The sequence below is a fragment of the Neolamprologus multifasciatus genome, chromosome 17 (genome assembly GCF_963576455.1).
Source record: "Neolamprologus multifasciatus chromosome 17, fNeoMul1.2, whole genome shotgun sequence".
In the NCBI taxonomy this organism is placed as follows: domain Eukaryota; kingdom Metazoa; phylum Chordata; class Actinopteri; order Cichliformes; family Cichlidae; genus Neolamprologus; species Neolamprologus multifasciatus.
The window spans coordinates 2,863,166-2,880,951 of record NC_140455.1 but is presented as its reverse complement, the minus strand read 5'-3'; the positions used below and the strand labels follow the sequence as shown (position 1 = coordinate 2,880,951).

Sequence of the window (17,786 nt, the reverse complement as noted above, 5' to 3'; positions counted from 1 at the left end):
TTTCCTTCCCACTGTCGCCAAAGTGCTTGCTCACAGGGGGTCATATGATTGTTGGGTTTTTCTCTGTATCTATGAAGCGCCTTGAGGCGACTTTTGTTGTGATTTGGCGCTATATAAATAAAATTGAATTAGATTGAATTGAAGTAAACTTAATGGGATAAATTAGGAATTATGTTGTGTTTCTTCTGTCATGGGGACAAAAGAATCGGGGTTTAATACGAGACTATAAAGATCAACAGCAATTCAAAGAAAATCTATATTTACTGATGAGTACTGCAAGTACTGCTTTTTATATCCCTCAATATGTAGCAGTGAAGAATAGAACAGATCTTTTTTCAGGATACAGCATTAAACTAATGGGAATAATGTTTGCACTGCAGTAGGTCAAAGAAAGTAACCAAAATCAAGTTTCATCATACATATAGCTTTTCAGCACATTTCAATCAGTCTGGAAAATTATCATGTAGACTGGATATTATTATTATCACATCTTTCACGTGCTTTTGGAATTCCACAACAGGGTTTCAGAAATGTAATTTACCCAAATTATTGCTCATGTACTGTTAAAGGGGACGAAAAGGTAGAGATGCAAATGCACATTTCATTAAAATAATAGGAAGTTAACAAGCAGAGCTGAGGATAAAATATCATTTGGAATCATATATGGAAAATTACTGGTGTATATAACTAACAATATCCGAAAGGAGTTGAATATAATAAGACAGGAACTCAAAGAACACGATGCTTATTACTCCCTTGAAAAGAGAACATATAGGATTAAACCATGTACTCCATAAAAAAGCAAAACACCCAACAGGTCTCTGTCTTTAACGTAATACACCAGAAAGCGTTAAACATGTATGGACCAATTGCACAAAGTATGTGGAAGAGAGACGAGAATTAGTTATATTCCCCACCGCACGCTGTACTCAATCCACACGCCCTTCCCGTAGGTGGCGCTAATGCGCATGTCAGTCGGTTCTCCACTCGCCATTAACGTCCGAAGAAAACGAAAAGAAACGGAAGAAGAATGTTTAACGGGACCAAGATTTAAGAACTTATTTACTGTGGTACGTAAGTTTGCTGGTAGCAAGCATCATCATTGAATTTGATCTTTCATCCGTTGCATTGTTTTGTGTGCACGCTTCAAAGACGATGAGAACTGCATTGTGAAAAACGCGGTAAGGATGAGTGACGTGAGCACCTCGACGTGTTTTTTTTTTTTTATAACCTTTTAATTACTGTTCAAAAGACATAACACGCCTCTGTTTGTATGTGACGCAGCGTGACTAGCGCGTTTTCTTTAAAAAGAAGAAGAAGAAGCTAGTCTCAGTTAAAAATATAACGGGACGTTAACGTTAGCGTAGGTAGGTTGAGCCAACGTCTTTGTTCTTGAGCATGTGAAATGCGAAAGTCAAGAGCTGGGTTCCTGGTAACCAGTTTAACTCAAATGGTTCCCGAACGTACTCACGGTTCCCCTTTAGTCGACCCACTTCACATGTGATCACGCTTCGGGGTGCCCTGGCTGAAACCCCACAGCTACGATGACTTATGTGGCTCCCGCTCGTGGCATCATCCCTCAGTTCTTGCACTCTTCACCTCGATAAAGAACACCTATGCTGAATTGGGTTAGATAGCTACTGCTAGTTAGCTCTGTTGCCTGCTGCCCCTGTTGTTTTACTGGTGGTTCGCTGTATTGTTCCTTTGCTGTCAGATGGAGGCAGTGTAGGAAGTCTGTGCTGGTCAGTGGACGGCTGTTGTTGCTGTTGTTGGTCCTTGAGCCAGCTGCGGAGGAGAGGGAAGTTATAATGTATAGAAGGCCTAAGAGAAACAGTGTTTGACTACAATGACCTGGATGACTGAGAACCTTCACAGACATAGTGTTAAACATTGAAAATTGTAACTACGGTCACTGGATGTGCTACTTTTTTAAAATCTTTGAGGCTGTAATCAAATCTATTGTCTTTGCTTTCCATCTACTTGCAAAAGTAAAGCCATTCCTCTGTTTCAGAGACTTAGAGAGCGATCCATGCTTTCATTTGATCTTTCCTCGACTTTTGTAATACGTGTCAGTCTGTCGTCTGTTAGCTGACTGCAGCTACATTGGTTAGCACCCTCAGACCTTTCTGATCTTTTGAACTGGTAGATCTTTCAATATCATCTGCAGACTGCCAAAGCACAGAGGAGGTCGGCCTTTGCTGTGACTGCTCCTAAACTGTGAAACAAACTGCCTCTTCACATCAGGACCTCCCCAACATTAGGCACTTTCAAAACATGTTTGAAAACCCACATTTATTCCTTGGCTTTTAAAGCAGAATGAGTTCTGACTACTTGTTCTAGTACTGCTTTACTGCTTGTTCTGACTGCTTGCTGCAGCGATTGAGTCAGCAGCAATGTGCTATATAAATAAATGTGACTGACTTTTGTTGTTGTACGCTTGTTCCCGGCACAGCAGGGCATCTTGAGTGGGTAAACACCCCTGTCCTCCCTCTGTCTGACAGAAAAGTGTACACACTAATGCGTTTTCGTTTGAAACCACATCGTTTTCTCTCCGTTTTGGCCTCCTGTCCACACTGAGACGGCATTTTTGCTCAAGGAAAACGCAGCGTTTTGAAAACACACACATTTGAAAACAGTGCTTCCACGTCGCAGTGTGGACAGCACAAACAGAGACTTTCGAAAACAATGACACATGTTTGTCATATCATGCAGTCATGTGACCAATTAAACAAAGATAGTGGAGGGCATTAAACAGCAGTTGTTTTGTTTGCTCTCAGTTCTGACAGCCCTGTTAAAGATTAATATCAGTCTGTACATGCTCCAGATAGCTTTTCTTCAAATTCTTTCATTCTCAATCGCTTTTGCAACTTTGTACTTTTGTGTTACTCGCAGCAACAACTCCAACTCATTGTTAGTCCATTTAGAAAGCTTGCCGCTTTTCCTCTACATTTTGCCGCCACATTTCAACAAGTAAATAAACGGCAGACGGAAATGAGGCAGGTCGAATCTTCTTGCGCTTCACGCATGGGCAGGACTGGAACGTAAGTGTTTTCAGCCGTTTCAACTCCGTGAAAACGACTGAAAATGCTAGTGTGGACGCGGAGGCAAAAACGCCGTTTTCACATTTATCCAGGCTAGTGTGGTTGTAGCGCCAGTCTCTACCACTCAAAGCGGTCGGTGCCTGCAGAGTGCTAATTCAGAATCATCTTGTGCAGCATTTTTGCTTTGATCCTTTTGGTATTCATTCCACATCTCTACCAACTGCCTTTGGGTTGTATGCCTCTCCCTTCTTAAACATGAGCACTGTCTCCATGTCCAAAGAGCTCTAGTTTCATCTCACGTGAGAAAGGAAGGGCTACCAGTGTGTAGAATCTTTCTCCCAAGTTATCCTTAGGATACTTTAGTCTGGCTTGAAGGTGTTTCTTCTGCAGAAGTGTAGTTTTTCTTGCTCTGCATTCTCACAGTCTCTTCCTGTACAGTGTCCTGGTGATTGTCTTCGATCCATCTTAGTTTAACAAATACACATTATCTGAAATTAATTTTGAACTTTTCCATAACTTTGTTGTTCTACTGTAGTTAAATTACTTAGATGGGTTAGTTGTTGTTTGTTGCATCATTTGCAGATTCATGAATTTGAATATATATTTAATATTAGTCTGTAATGAAATAACAGGGCTCGCAAAATCGCTAGCCCCACGTCCGATTAGCGATTTTTCCAGTCGGGCTACCAAAATCTATCTCTGCCCTGCCCGTCGGGCTATCGTAGGAAGGAAAAATATATGTCAATGCTTTTGCATTCTTTCGGAAATGTAGCTGGATAATTATGTCATTGGTGTCGGTGAGCCACTGTCAATATGTGACATATTGAAATCGCGTTTGAATTTGCGCTTGTTTTTTGCTTTCACTTTGCAATCGCGCGAACTGTGTATAGAGAGCGACAGCACTGATTGGTGAGTGACGATAATTTGCGCACCAATTCCTCTGACATCATCTTATCAATCGTTAGCTTACTATGCAAACATGACAAGTGAAATCTCCCGCAGCTTAAACATGTGAGAGGTTGATCGCGCAGAGAATCGCTGAGCGTTATGTGAGTGCGTGTGTAAAAGCAGCAGGATATATATTTTAGTTCTGCTGAGCCAAATAAGACAGGTCAGGGTGAAGAAGTGACAGCCAAAGAAAAGCTTACCACAAAACGGAAAAGTTATGACAAATCAGACTATAAGGCAAAAAGAAAGTGCAGCTTTATGGTTTCATGGACAAAAGAATTTCTGTGGCTGCAATATGACGAGCTAAATAACCAGGGCTGCACATAAGTGGTCCGCAGGTTAGGGCTGCTCAATTAATCGAATTTTAATCTAAATTACGATCTGGGCTTTCAACGATCATTAAAAATGACTGAGCCGATTATTAGCATCTCCCTCGTGCTTTACTCTCGCGCTCCTCCGTGTGGCAAATCGAGCGCACCTCTCTGCGTTTCGAACACGCGTCACAACAATTAAGAGGACCCGAGGGAAGCTCGGAAAGCTAAGCAGAAGTTATTTGGAGAGGAGAGTGACTGCCGTTGGTTGAAAAGACCAAAAAACCTTCAGTGGTGTGGAGACATTATGGGTTTTTTATTTTTTGACAATCTTTAAAGTCATTATTCAATACATTGTTATTGTTAAATAAATATCGTCAAATAATCGAGATCTCAATTTCAGTGAAAATAATCACAATTATCATTTTTGCCATAATCGAGCAGCCCTACCGCAGGTTCGCATTCGCTGTCAAAATAAAAAACGTGCACAAGATAAGAAGTTGCAACGCATGTTTGCGTACATAAGATTTTCTGGAGGAGGACAGACATTTGTTTAGAACTCTTAAAGATGTCAAAGAAGCTCCTTTAAGCAGTTACTTTGGTTTTCCTCCACCTCCAAAGAAATGTTAGAAGGAGTCCGAACCACAAAAGAAGCGCGTATTCTCGGAAAAGTGGTTGCAGGAGGTGAGCTGGCTTCAAACAAATGATGAACGCACAGAGATGTGGTGCAGAATGTGCCGTGAAAATCCCACTCTAGTGGACAAAAACAGCTTTTTATATGGACGCAAACGCTCGTTGCAACTTCTTATCTGGTGCGCGTCTTTTATTTTGACAGCGAATGCGCACATGCGGACCACTTATGTGCACCTGTGTAAATAACATAATGTTCTGCCGGGTGTGTTGTTGGTTTTCCCTCGATTTCTGAGTCGACAAGCGCCTTTGTTACTGGGACCAGTCATTTTAAGAAAGGCCCCCATTAGAGCCCATGAGAAATGCAAGAAATGCATTATTGCTCAGTCTGCAATATCTTTCCCAGAACAAACACCAATTGCAAATAACATACTAAAAATAAACCTGAAAAATCTGTTTAGAATAGCGTACTATGTTGCAAAGAGTGAACTACCACTGGCACAATGTAGCAGTCTTTGCAAACTTCAAAAAGCAAAAAGCCTCGATCTTGGTTCCACTTGCCTCTTACCCGTGACTTCAGTGGAAATTTCAAATTCAGGATCTGACACAGACTGATTCATGTTCTACACAGTTCTTACAAGTTCATAGAAATTTCTGTTCAATTAGAACCAAGTATTTGAGTTGATGATTGTAATTATTATACAATGTTTTGTTTCCGTTACAATATTATACTTTGATGTATAATGTTGTAAAGGAAACAAAGCAGGAAACAAAACATCAATCAAAAAATTGCTCTTTTTCTATTCGGGCTACTTAAATTTATTTTGGGCTACCAAAAACTGAAGAGTCCCTGCCCGAAGGGCTACCAGGGATTTTGAAACTTTGCGAGCCCTGAATAATCAACATTTTTAAGCTAACAAAACCCTTAAAACTGAACCTTAAATACCTTTTTGTGAAATTTTGGTTCTCTTTATTTTATAAAATTGAAACTACATCAGAATTAACAACTTCGTCCAAAATGAGTTTTTCTTGCCATTACTGCTGTTGTTGCAGGAAATTCGTCAGTATGACCACCACAGATAGTTCCAGAGAGTTTCTGGGAGGTTCAGCGTTAGTAAAGTATCTCAGTGTCTTTATAATATTTTTTAATAAAGTTTTAGTTTCTATCCTTAGGCAGGGAGGAATTATAGCATCGTCTGAGAATTCTGAAGGCCCTTTCACATAAGACACGGCATGCTCTGCGCTGGCTGCTGCGCTCTGCTTGTACGTCATTTTTTTGTGCCCGCTCTATAGCTGCTTTTTTCACTAGTACTTACTAAGATCAGCTCGCCACGACTAAACTCAGATCGACTGGTTTTCCATTACAATCACCCAACATGCATGTTTGTTGTTATAGCAATGCGGCCAAGTGTCCAATGACGTAATTAGTATGTGACATGAACCCTACAACAAAGGTGGACGTCGAGGCAACGATATACCCGGTGGGGGACCATGTCGTTGTTTTTGTGTTTTGTTTTTTTGCTTTTTTTGTAGCCATTTTCCCTCATTGCCAGGTTTCAAAAATGGCAGTTGAGATTTGCATAAGTAAGACTTTCTCATGACTCATTGAATGACGCCACTGATCAGCCAATCGAGGGCACGCAGTCTGACTCTAAATATTGTGGCAAATCGTGGCGAGTTGATACAAGTAGGTACTAATGAAAAAGAGGCTATGTACCAGATTGTTTTGTTTCCACAACACTGCTTTCCTTCCAAGATCCCCAGAGCTGTTGAATGGAATGACTTACTCAACAGCTTGGAGGGAAACTTGTGTCATAAAGTTCATTGAACTGCACAGAATGTTTTTTTTATGTTGCATGCTTGAACTTAGTGAGACTGTAGTTTTAGTCTCAATTGGTTGTGCGAAGGTACGTCACAGTGCACAGCAGCAGGCACGAGGACTCCTCGCTGGCGTGCTTGTGCTGTGCTTTGCTCGCTGCCGCTGGAAAACTTCCCAGGATTCCAAGTTTATCCGCTCTGCACAAAGTGCTCTGCCTCCTGTATCGTAAGTGTGCACACTGAACACGATGAATGAAGGGTTAAAGGGATTGTCTGTGCTACACACAGCTGGATCACGTTTGTTCCTTCTCAGAACATTGTGGACCTTCTGCTCAGTCATTTCTGATTTAATTTTATGGTGCACAGTTTGGACATGTATCATGATTGCTGTAAAATTTCAGCTTCATAGATCAAAAATGTTTTTTAAAAATGGTCTATTGTTAAATGTATGCAGATTTTTAATTTTCACTTTCATTTATTTGTCTTGTTTCCTAGACAAGGGGACTACTTAACCGAAGTCATCGTTTGAAAGACTGCTCTTCAGGCAATACTTTCTGAATGTTCCAACAGTCAAGGAAGTCTCAGGACCTCAGGACAGCCTGGTTCTCCTGACAATTGGAACTCAGATCAGGGTAGCCTTTCTGCATCTTGAAAAATCAGAAGTGACTTGCTGTCAAGAAAGCAGTGCACAATCCCACCAAAATTCCATGGAATACACTGTCTTCAAAAATCACAATTGTGCACTGAATTACAGCACCCCAAACCCAAGGATTTTGCATTTAGTGTGTATAGCAGTGACAATCAAACAAAAAGAAATACTGGCTTGAGTTCATCAGCACATGTCCTTGTTTAACACAAAGGAATATCTTCCCTTGAGAACTTCATAAGACAGCCTTCTAACAAAAGTGGACAGCTTGTGGAATTTTTAACTGAGACTTTAACTTAACTTTTCCTAAAAGTCTCTAATATACAATGCTGGGCTGAAGCAAGGGCTGCTCCACTTCATAGAGAGAGAGCCCAAATGTTTTCTTTACAAGATCAGTCTTCTTCTGTACCTGAGAACAACGCCTCCACATCATCCCCATTATCTTGCATCTCTCCAAAAGAGGAATCTGCTAATTTCAAATCTTCCAAGATTGAACCTAATGTTGATGATTTTTCAGAGGAAAAATGTTTTGAGAATCAGGAAGTGGGAAGTATCCTCCCCCGAGTTTGTGAGCAGAAGAAACAAATCCTAGATCATTCAGAAGGAAATGTTTCCACCCCTTCTCAGGAGCTCTCCCCTTCTTCTCTCAGGAATCAGCCAACCGAAGGTGAAGTCTTGGAAGCTGAAAAAACCAAAAAGATGACAGATGATGAAATATCAGACTTTATCGAGAAAGAGGTTGAGTTACTATATTATAATGAGCGGCAAAGTTCCAGCCCTGTTCTTTCTGAGCAGTGCACTACTGCAACTGGACAAGAAGATGAAGTGAAGGAAAGCAAAGGAACTGAGTTCTCTCCCACGTCTAAAGAGACATGTGATATATCTGCATCAGAGACACATGTAGCAGGTACACTAAACTCTGCTGTTGACAGCTCAAGACATGTTCATAAAAATGTTGAGAAGTATTCCAGTGTAAATTTTACCAGTATGAAAACATGACCTTGTTTCATGGGAAACCCCCAAAAGTTGATTCTGTCCATCTGGACGTAGCGTTTTCAGTAGGAGAAACGTTTTGTGACTGCAGGTTTCCCCAATCTTAATGATCAAGGAACTGACCCCCTAGCCCATTGTTCCTTCGGTGCTGCTAGTGTCAGTCATTATGCAAATGTACTGTTTATAAGATTGGGGAAACCTGCAGTCAGCTCAGACTGAAGAAGTCAGTTGGATGAAACGTTTCTCCCACTGAAAACGCTACGTCCAGATGGACAGAATCAACTTTTAGGGATTTACTTATCTGGGTGATTGAGCATGCATCAAGACATTTCATGGGTAACTTTCATCTCTTTACATCCACAGATTATCAACGTGTCGTCTTGGACGTTGCTCCCACTTGCATAAATAATGAGGCAGAGCATCCAGTGACTGTGACAGCAGTTTCTGGAGTCACCGTGCCAGAAGAGACTGAGAAGTGCCCAGGATTAACGGTCAGCTGCAGTTCCTCACAAGGAGAGCGTGAGAGACTCAAAGAAACCGAAGGCACTGGAGATCAAGATCAAAATGTAAACAAACAGACCCCTCCATCTAGACCTGAAGGTGCAGATACATTCTCTGCTGCAGTTAGAAATGATCCAGAATATGAACAGGGTTCATCAAAGCCAGACATGCATCTTTTAAACACAAACCAAGAGGAAGTAAGGTTTGAGGACCCTTCATATGAAGATATAAGTGAAGATGAGAATCCAGAAGTTGATAATAATGACGAGGAGATGCCTTCACCTTCATCTGAAGTGTCTGAAGCCAGTAATACGCAGTTTGGACGTGTGCAGAGTCAGGCCGAGTTTCCAAAGAACCAAACACTTGGCATAGCACAAGATTGCTCTTGTCCATGTTTTGTTGAAACTGAGGATGGGTTTGAACGTTTCTTATGTCCTAAATGTGACAGTGAGAAACATTTAGATTGGCAAGCAAGCTGCTCTTTGAGCCCCCTTTCTGATGCACAAGATCTAGAGGAGACTGATGAGGACGATGATTGGCTTGTTATGCCTATTAGCGTATTAGATGTTAAATGGGAACCAGCAGACGAAGGCCAGGCTGACCCAGAAACTGTTTCACAGCATGATGGTGAGCATGAAGACCAGGTAAAACAAAGTGACACAAATCCAGCTGTCTGTGAGGTACCCGGATCTGTTCCAAACCATGTGCCAGCTTCTGCTTTTTCTGTGATGGAGGTTTTTGAAACACCTTCTCATCTAGCAAAAGTCATACAATCTAGAGAGACAATGCAACAGTCCTTCATGGTGCCTTCTTCCTGGAGCACAACTGAGACTAAAGCTCAGAGTCCACAAAATAGGGAGTCACATAGTGATCCTGATGACAGTTGTGAAACTGACGATAGTTGCGATTACTCTTCTGATTCAGGACGTAACTATCTGACAGTGTCCAAACAGTTGTTAAATAACCTGTCAGCGCCTGCGTCAGCAGAGAAAAATGACTCTGGTTCTGAAAAAGAAAATGAAGACCATGAGATGGCAAATTTACAACCAAGTCAAACGGGGAACAGAAGCAAGTCTTCAGAAAAGGATGACATCATCAACCTTGATTCTGACACCGAGGATGAAGGTGTCCAAAGCTGTCCAGAGACAAAAACAAAGAGATTATTCTCTACACGCACAGGGAACAGTGGAGCTGCCAGGCTTAATCAACTGAAGAAACCTTCTCCTGAAACTGTGGAAGGAAACTGTCAAACCAATGGACTTACATCTATAGATTTGTCCGGATGTTGTGACGAAGTGATTCAGAGTGGGAACCCTGACCTTCCAAATAGGACAAAAACGCGTAATAATACTGGATCTCACCATGGTAGAAAAGCACGAAGCATTTCAGATGATCCTGCTGTTATAGTAATATTTGACAGTGATGATGAAGAAAAACAAAGCAACAGACAGGTAAAGAGGAAAGGTGCATTCTCTGAGTCAATGAGTGGAGGCAGTTCTTCATGTGGAGAACAAGTGAGGGATATTGAAAAGAAGGGAAGTCCTAAAGCAAACAGCAGAGAGCCGAGTATGCCTTGTGCAGATTCACCAAAGTCCCAGCATCAGTCCAAACCTCAGCAAACACAGATAAAAGAAAAGAAACAGGATGTAACCTTTAGCCAATCAGATAGTATAAAGAAGAGAAAACTGATTAAAGTTAAAGTGCGTCCTGATCGTGTTCAACAAAACGACAACAGACAGACTACTTCAAAAATCACGGAACAACATCGTGATGATGCACAAAATAGTCTTCATGTCAGCCAAAACACCCAAATCAATTTATCATCAAAGAACCGCTCTGAGAAGCAGTCTGTGGACACGGAGGTAGACATCACTAAAGCTCACTCTCACCACGTTCAACAAAAGGCACAAAGGCAAACCTCAGAAATGGTGCAAAGAGAAGTAGAAAAACACCTTAACAACAAGGAAAGAGAGACTAGAGTTCTCTCGTCAGAAACGGAGGACAGCGATGATACTTTGATTTATATACAAACCAGTCCACCATTCATGGACCACCGACGCAAGAACCCCCAGTCTGCGGACAAGGGAATGGGCTCCATTTGCCATCAGCATGTTGAACAAAAGGCCAGTGGAGATATGACATCAAAAACAATGGACAGGAAGGTTAAACGAGACCTGAAGAAGCAGAAGAGAAAGACTAGAGTTCTCTCATCTCAAACTGAGGACAGCGATGATACCTTAATTTATGCACAAACTAGTCCATCCTGTTCTGATAGCGAGGATGACTCCACTATGACCCCTGTGATTCCTCGCTTTGTTGTTCAGAAGTCTTCTTCATCTAGTGATTCCCTTAAACTTCTAAAACAGTCTACAGTCCAAAGGCGAGGCAAAAATGAATCCCAGGCAACTCCAGAGACCCCCACAGGAACCAGCAAGACTGACTCTAAAAAGAAGAAACAACAAGGGGCTAAAGGAAAGCTTGTATCCAACCCAAAGCCTATAAGTGATGCACACCATACAGAACCATTGTCTAGGTCTGCGCATAGCTCATCTAGTTCCAGGCACTGCTCGTCCTCATCCAAACTACAGCAATCTCACTCTGACAGAAACTCTTCAACATTACATCAGTCTCGCACTCCTACAAAGGGCTCGTCATCTTCCACATCCATGCAGTCATCAGCAAAGGAACAAGTGTTCAGTGACTGGCGAAAGAGCTTTGTCCCAACCAGGAGAGACCGAAAGAGTAGTCTGGAGAGTAACCTGAGACCAAGGAAAAGTTACGAGTCGCTAAGGGAAGCCAGAGCTGGACCAAGTCAACGTGACAAGCCACACAAACGGAGACACAGCTCCTATGAGTCTGTACCTCCTCTGATGAAGAGGCCCAAGGATGAAGCCATACAGATAATGAAGGCCAGACATCAGGACGCTCCATTAGTGCAAAGTGTGTACTTTTGAAGTCTCTAAAATGTTTTAATTGATTTGATTCATATATTAATAATAGTCAAGTTCCAAATTGTTATTTTAAATGTGTTTGATCTTGACTGCATGTTTCTAAATGTAGGATTTCCCCTGAGCAAAGGCTACAAGTGGAAGAATGAAACGAGCGTCATGGCCGACAAAAGGTGATTCTCAACATTTAATATCGACTGCATATAAAAGATTGGTCAAGCCTCCAGGTATGAGCAGTAAAACCAATACGGAGATCCCTCTAACTTTCCATTGGCCAGCAGAGAGAAGTAACTTGTAGTAGGGCTGTGCGATATGACCAAAATCTCATATATATAGATGTCTTAATATCCCGATATAAGACATCTATCGTCCCGATAACGATATAAATCACAAAAATGTTACATTTTCTGTAAATTCTGTGAATCTCAGGCAGCTCGACTTGCGTGAAGTGTTTCCAGCTGCGCGTCATGTAGCTGGAGTCGAGTGTTTTAACCGATGCATGAAACGATACATTTTTAGACATAAGTTGACATAAGTTTTCTTTGTGAGTATTTATTACACGGCGTGCTGCGGGGAAAAGCCTGTTCTAACGTTTGAGTCTAAGGTTTATTTTTTAGCACCTGGTGGCTCTTTTTTGCTTCTCAGCCGTAAATAATCTGCATCTTTCACGTGATTCCATTTATTTTGAAAAGTCTCAACAGGATCTTGAGCTTTATTGTGAAAGGTTTATGTGGAACAAGCGGACACGCGGTGGTTTTACCGTCATTGTTGCTAACGACAACGCATAAAAACAAACGCTTGTCTGTCTGTAGTTTGGTTATATTAAATATAAGAGAAAGAGAGAACTTTAATAAATTAATATATATTAATGAAAAAATATTGCCGTAAACAGTTTATTTTGCGACACCACGAAACAAACGATAGCATAAAATGAAACTATAGACGTTTTTATGTTGTCATATATCGTTATATCGAACAGCCCTAACTTGTAGTTGTTTCGACATATGGGAAAACTACCTTGGCTCCGGACTCTGAGTATTTGATCTGCTGCTGAATTTGACACTGCTTTTTTAACTCATGCTCAAGTCCAAAAGGTTTATTTAACAAATTTAATATCCATGTAAAATCACTAGTATTAGTCAGTTTACAGGTTGAATGAGGCCATGAACGTGAAAATTGTGGTCTGGGCTTGTTATGTCTGGTTTTAGATAGCTAAGATAACACGTGAATATGCTTAGCTTGAGGCTTCACAACAGAGCTTGACTAAAGAGTCATTGATAACTTGCTGTTTTGTTTTCAAAGTCAAAGCAATGCAGTGTACAGTATGACCAGGTTTTCTGAGGTGTGTCCTGTGTTTCACTGTGTGCAGACCAAGGAAAAGGTTCAACTCTCCAAGACCTCACCACTGAAGGGAAAAACGCTCAGCCAAAGAGGCTTTCTGTTGTTTTTGTTATGACTGGTTCTGTGTTTGATTTAATAAAGCACTTGTGTAAAACAAAGTGACGTTACATATAAAACTATAAGATGTTCAGCATTTTATGTGTTGTACTTGCTGTGTTATATACACTCAAATACAGGAACACTGAAGTTGCACACCAGACAATCTTGAAAAGAAAGTTGGAAATGGGATGGAAACTAAAGTCATCAACGTTTTGATGGGTCCATTCTAATTCTAAGCAAAAACTGATTTGTTCCCTTATTTTCTGAGCAGTATACAATCATTATTCTTTGTTTTCTTTGGAAACAGAAGTGCCTGTATGAAAACCCAACATGCAGTTGTTTACTGGATTTGCTCTGAATTCTGTTCATACTTGAAACTTTGTAAATAGTTTGTTGAATTTTTTTATCTATTCATTTATAAGCTTTTTTTTTACTCAGAAAATTCTATGCACCACTTAAAATAGCTGCATATATATATTAAAAAAAGCCTTATTACAAGAGGTGCTAATAGATTCACAATTGTTTGCCTTCCGAATGTCTGTTTCTCTGGATTTTAAATGCAGTATTATGCTCACTCTGTTTAAGTGATGTTCCCCAGTGCCTGTGTGATTCCTAAACCCATCAGAAGGTTTCAAACCGCTGACAGGTGAAATGAATAAAAGTTGTTACAATGTTCTGCTAGAAAAACATGGGTGCTGTTATTTGTGTGATTGTTATTTCATCATGTATTGCTCACCTGTGGTTGGGGAATTAAGTACTTGATCTGTTGCTGAATTTGTTAGTTTGCTCACGTACAAAGAACTGAAAAGTCTCTTAATTTTTATTGTAGTTTTATTTTAATAGTGAGAGGGAATATCTGAAAAATACAGCAGATTCTTTGCATAATCGCAGAGAATACGGATGTAAAATCCATAGACATGGACATAGCGATAGACAGGAAAACAGCCCCAAAGCATGTTTTCATGTCTGTGCTTTGCTGTAATGTAATTTGAGGTCATACTCTGCAGGCCAGTTGTCAAGTCCAGAAGGAGAAAAAATAAAAACGACAGGTGCAAAGGAAGCGGTTCCAGCCCATTTTAAGATAAGATACCTTTATTAGTCCCACGAGTGAGAAATTTCATGTTAAGGCTGCCGACCTATTGCACGCAAAAAATGCACCACATGAGGAAAGATAAGGAGAAAAAAATAACTCCCCCCAGACTGAGCTCCAATAGGGAGATCGGTTTGAGAACAGAAAAAAACACCTCTGCACATAGCACATGAAAAAACTCTTAATACACCAAAGAAGCACATGACAAGGAACAGGGGTGGGTAAAGGGTGAGAGACAGCCAATGTAGACAGTACATCCGGGCCTGCAGCCTATGCGCTGGTCTCCTTGATCCACCGTCAGCATCGGAAAGCCAAAACTTGCACCGTAACCTGCACATGACCAGGTTATGTGGTAAATATAATGCTTTATTTGTCTACACCCTGTGGGCACTTTTTCGTAGAACTGCAATAAACTTCAAATAAACTTTTAAAACTTTGCTTTTCTCCAGAGGTTCTACAGTTGGGTCAAAAACTGAAGCTGTAGACTATTGCTTCTTCAGTCAAAACCAAACTAAATGAACATTGGACATGCAACTTCAAATTTGCAGAAAAATAGTTCCTCGAAATACTCAAGCATAGACAAAATATGTTAAGGCTGTCCAATTTTCTGAGAAGCATCTACCGAGTTGCCCAAATGGTGACCTTCTCGCCCTGCCGGATTCAGAAAATTTGGTACTTTCCAGTTCTCTCCCTATTTCTCATCCCTATTTGGGATCTCTGACAAGTGTCTGAAGGTTGAGAAGACCTTGAGGTGTGCAAAAAATTAAGTTAAATACTGCAAATCTAAGATTATGAATTATAGAATTGTGCATCATAGTTAGATGATCAATTTATCAATGTGTAAAATAATAATGGCACGGTGGTTAGCACTGTTGCCGCACAGCAAGAAGGTCCTGAGTTCAGTTCCACCATCAGGCCGGGGTCTTTCTGTGTGGAGTTTGCATGTTCTACCCGTGTTTGCGTGGGTTCCCTCCGGGTACTCCGGCTTCCTCCCACCGTCCAAAGACATGCAGCTTGTGGGGATAGGTTAATTGGATAATCCAAATTGCCACTAGGTGTGAATGTGCGAGTGAATGTGAGTGCGAATGGTTGTCTGTCCCTGTGTGTTGGCCCTGCGATAGACTGGTGACCTGTCCAGGGTGTACCCCGCCTCTCGCCCTATGACAGCTGGGATAGGCTCCAGTGCCCCCCGCGACCCTGAAAAGGATAAGCGGAAGTGAATGGATGGATGGATGGATAACATAATAATAAAACTTTATTAGAAAACTCTGACTCTAGCGCTCTAGTGGCTGAGAAGCAGCGGAGCAGAGGTGTAAGTGTCTGGCTTAAAACAGGACATATTAGCTGCATTTAACCTTAAAGAGTTACTCTTTATATAGTTAGGTAGTTATCAGACCATGTTTCTTTTTAGCTGAAAAACATTACACCAGGTAACCTGCAGTGTTGAGTGTGTGTGTGTGTGTGTGTGTGTGTGTGTGTGTGTGTGTGTGCGTGTGTGTGTGCGTGCGTGTGTGCAGAGAGACAGGTTCATAATGGATATAAGGAAGTTTTTTCAAAAAAAGGAGCCACATTCAGGTAAAAGTGTAAGATCAAGTGATCCATCAATCAAGAATAATGTTGGATCAGTGTTTCAATATTTATATCTTTTATTAGATGTTCATGTGGTTTGGTTATTTGCCTTTTGGTTGAAAGTACACTGAGAGAGGACTTTTTGTTAGTGATCTTAATAGTATTTTTTCATATTAATATCATTTTTCATCTAATTGAATACAATCTATTTGTGTATGATTGTCAGTCCAAAGAGGGAGAGAGGAAAGAGGGAACGTGAGGAGAAAGTACAAGGTCAGGAAGAACCAGGTAAGAAAACAGACAGGGAACAGTGACAGGCACAACAGAAACTGTTAAACTGACAAAGAGAAAAAAACCTGATTTTACTCTCACAGTCTGGAAGTTGTGTCCTCCCTATATTAAAGCTGCTGTACAGAATCTGCAAAACAAACTGGGTTGAAACATTTTGACCCTCTTTAACAACATTCCAACATAACATTATCATTGATCGGGGAGATTAAAATTAATGATATATTTGTATGTGGTTCAGCCACAACTTTACTAAAACCTCAGCCAGTAATAGGTCGGCCAACTTTTGGACCGTCCAGTTGTCTGTATGACTGCTGCAGTACATACATCACATTTGCACACTATCAGAAAGAGCCAAACAGCCCTGGTGGAGTGAGGAGCTGTAAAGAGAAGCAGATGCTCTGTTTATATTCTAAACATGTTTTAAGCTTGTTTCAAAGATTCTGTACAGCAGCTTTAAATGTTTTCCAAAAGCACACATACACTTCTCAGTGTTTCTCACACTTTTTACAGTGTGTACCACCTGATAAAATGTGAAGCTCTCCTAAGGACCACTATGAAAGCATGAAAGTCATAAATCTTACAACACAAAATTAGTATTATTAAATTAGTAAAATTAGCATCTGCAGTAACGATTTTTTCATACATTGTATACATTCTACCACAGGCAAAGTTGCCTCCATTTTTATAGTTTTTATTAAATTAATATTTTGTAATAATTTATTTGTAATAATTTATGCTGTTTTGGGAGTGTTTTTGTATGTATCCAAAAAATGCACTGTTTACTTTTTACTCACTATGAGCATCATTCATTATTCTCCTCCAGTAATTAAGGTTAGGATATGTATTTTTTTATTCCAATCCATTCTTCTTTTGCAGCATTTCAATAACCTTTATCAGATTTGATGGTTTTGTTACAGACTTTTCAAAAAAGTGTTTTGCTTTTCTTTCACAAATGTGGGATTAAATTGTGTTAAAATGTACAAAACAGTGATGTCATGTTCTGTGACGAGGACCCAGGCACAGAGAGACTTGATGAATTTAAGAATCTTATGATTCTGCAGGTAGCTCCATGCCCTCCTGGGTTTTAAATGCACCTTAGAACACACATACATCAACACTACAATGAGCGGGCGGAGGGAGGTTAGGAGTCTTCTCTCACCCCCGTTCTCTCCGGCCTGCTGGAGCAGGGGGGCCGGGAGGAGGAGTTGGCCGTCCGACTGGGGTCTGGAGTGTGGGGCCTCCCTGCTGCTGCGGAGTCGGGGCGGTCTGCTTCTCCCCACCGCAGGGAAAAGGGTAGCACCACCTGGGTCTGGGTGCAGTTTCCCCCTCCAGGGGCAAGGGTACCTAGACCCGGTTCTTAGAGTACGCTTGGGGAGTGTGATTGTGTGTACAGCGTCTCTTTGTGTCTGTCTCCACGTTGGTTGAGTGTGGAGTAAGTGCATATGAGAGCATGAGGGTGGGAATGGATGTTTGTATCTGTGTGTGCCCGTTTGTCTGTGTCTATATGTCAGGTTGGGTATCAGACGCCACCTCTCTGTGGACATCTCAGGCCCTCCAAGG

General features: G+C 41.0%; 1 protein-coding gene and 1 long non-coding RNA gene across 5 annotated transcripts in view; one reads left to right on the top strand and one right to left on the bottom strand.

Moving 5' to 3' along the window:
- LOC146498715 (uncharacterized) overlaps positions 1-17,786 on the bottom strand; it is a 74,869-nt gene that overhangs the window by 23,419 nt on the left and 33,664 nt on the right. The window lies entirely within an intron of this gene.
- LOC146498717 (uncharacterized) lies at positions 955-15,459 on the top strand. Of its 4 annotated transcripts, none has more exons than XM_085138263.1 (5): positions 955-1,070; positions 7,244-8,301; positions 8,751-11,828; positions 11,949-12,009; positions 13,206-15,459. In XM_085138263.1, exons 2-5 carry the CDS (start codon positions 7,770-7,772, stop codon positions 13,243-13,245), a joined length of 3,711 nt encoding a protein of 1,236 aa, XP_084994389.1. In that variant the 5' UTR covers positions 955-1,070; positions 7,244-7,769; the 3' UTR covers positions 13,246-15,459. The 4 variants fall into 4 exon arrangements, with proteins under 4 accessions (XP_084994389.1, XP_084994387.1, XP_084994391.1 ...); XM_085138261.1 differs by having other exon boundaries at positions 1,038-1,181; XM_085138265.1 differs by lacking the exon at positions 955-1,070 and adding an exon at positions 2,419-2,521.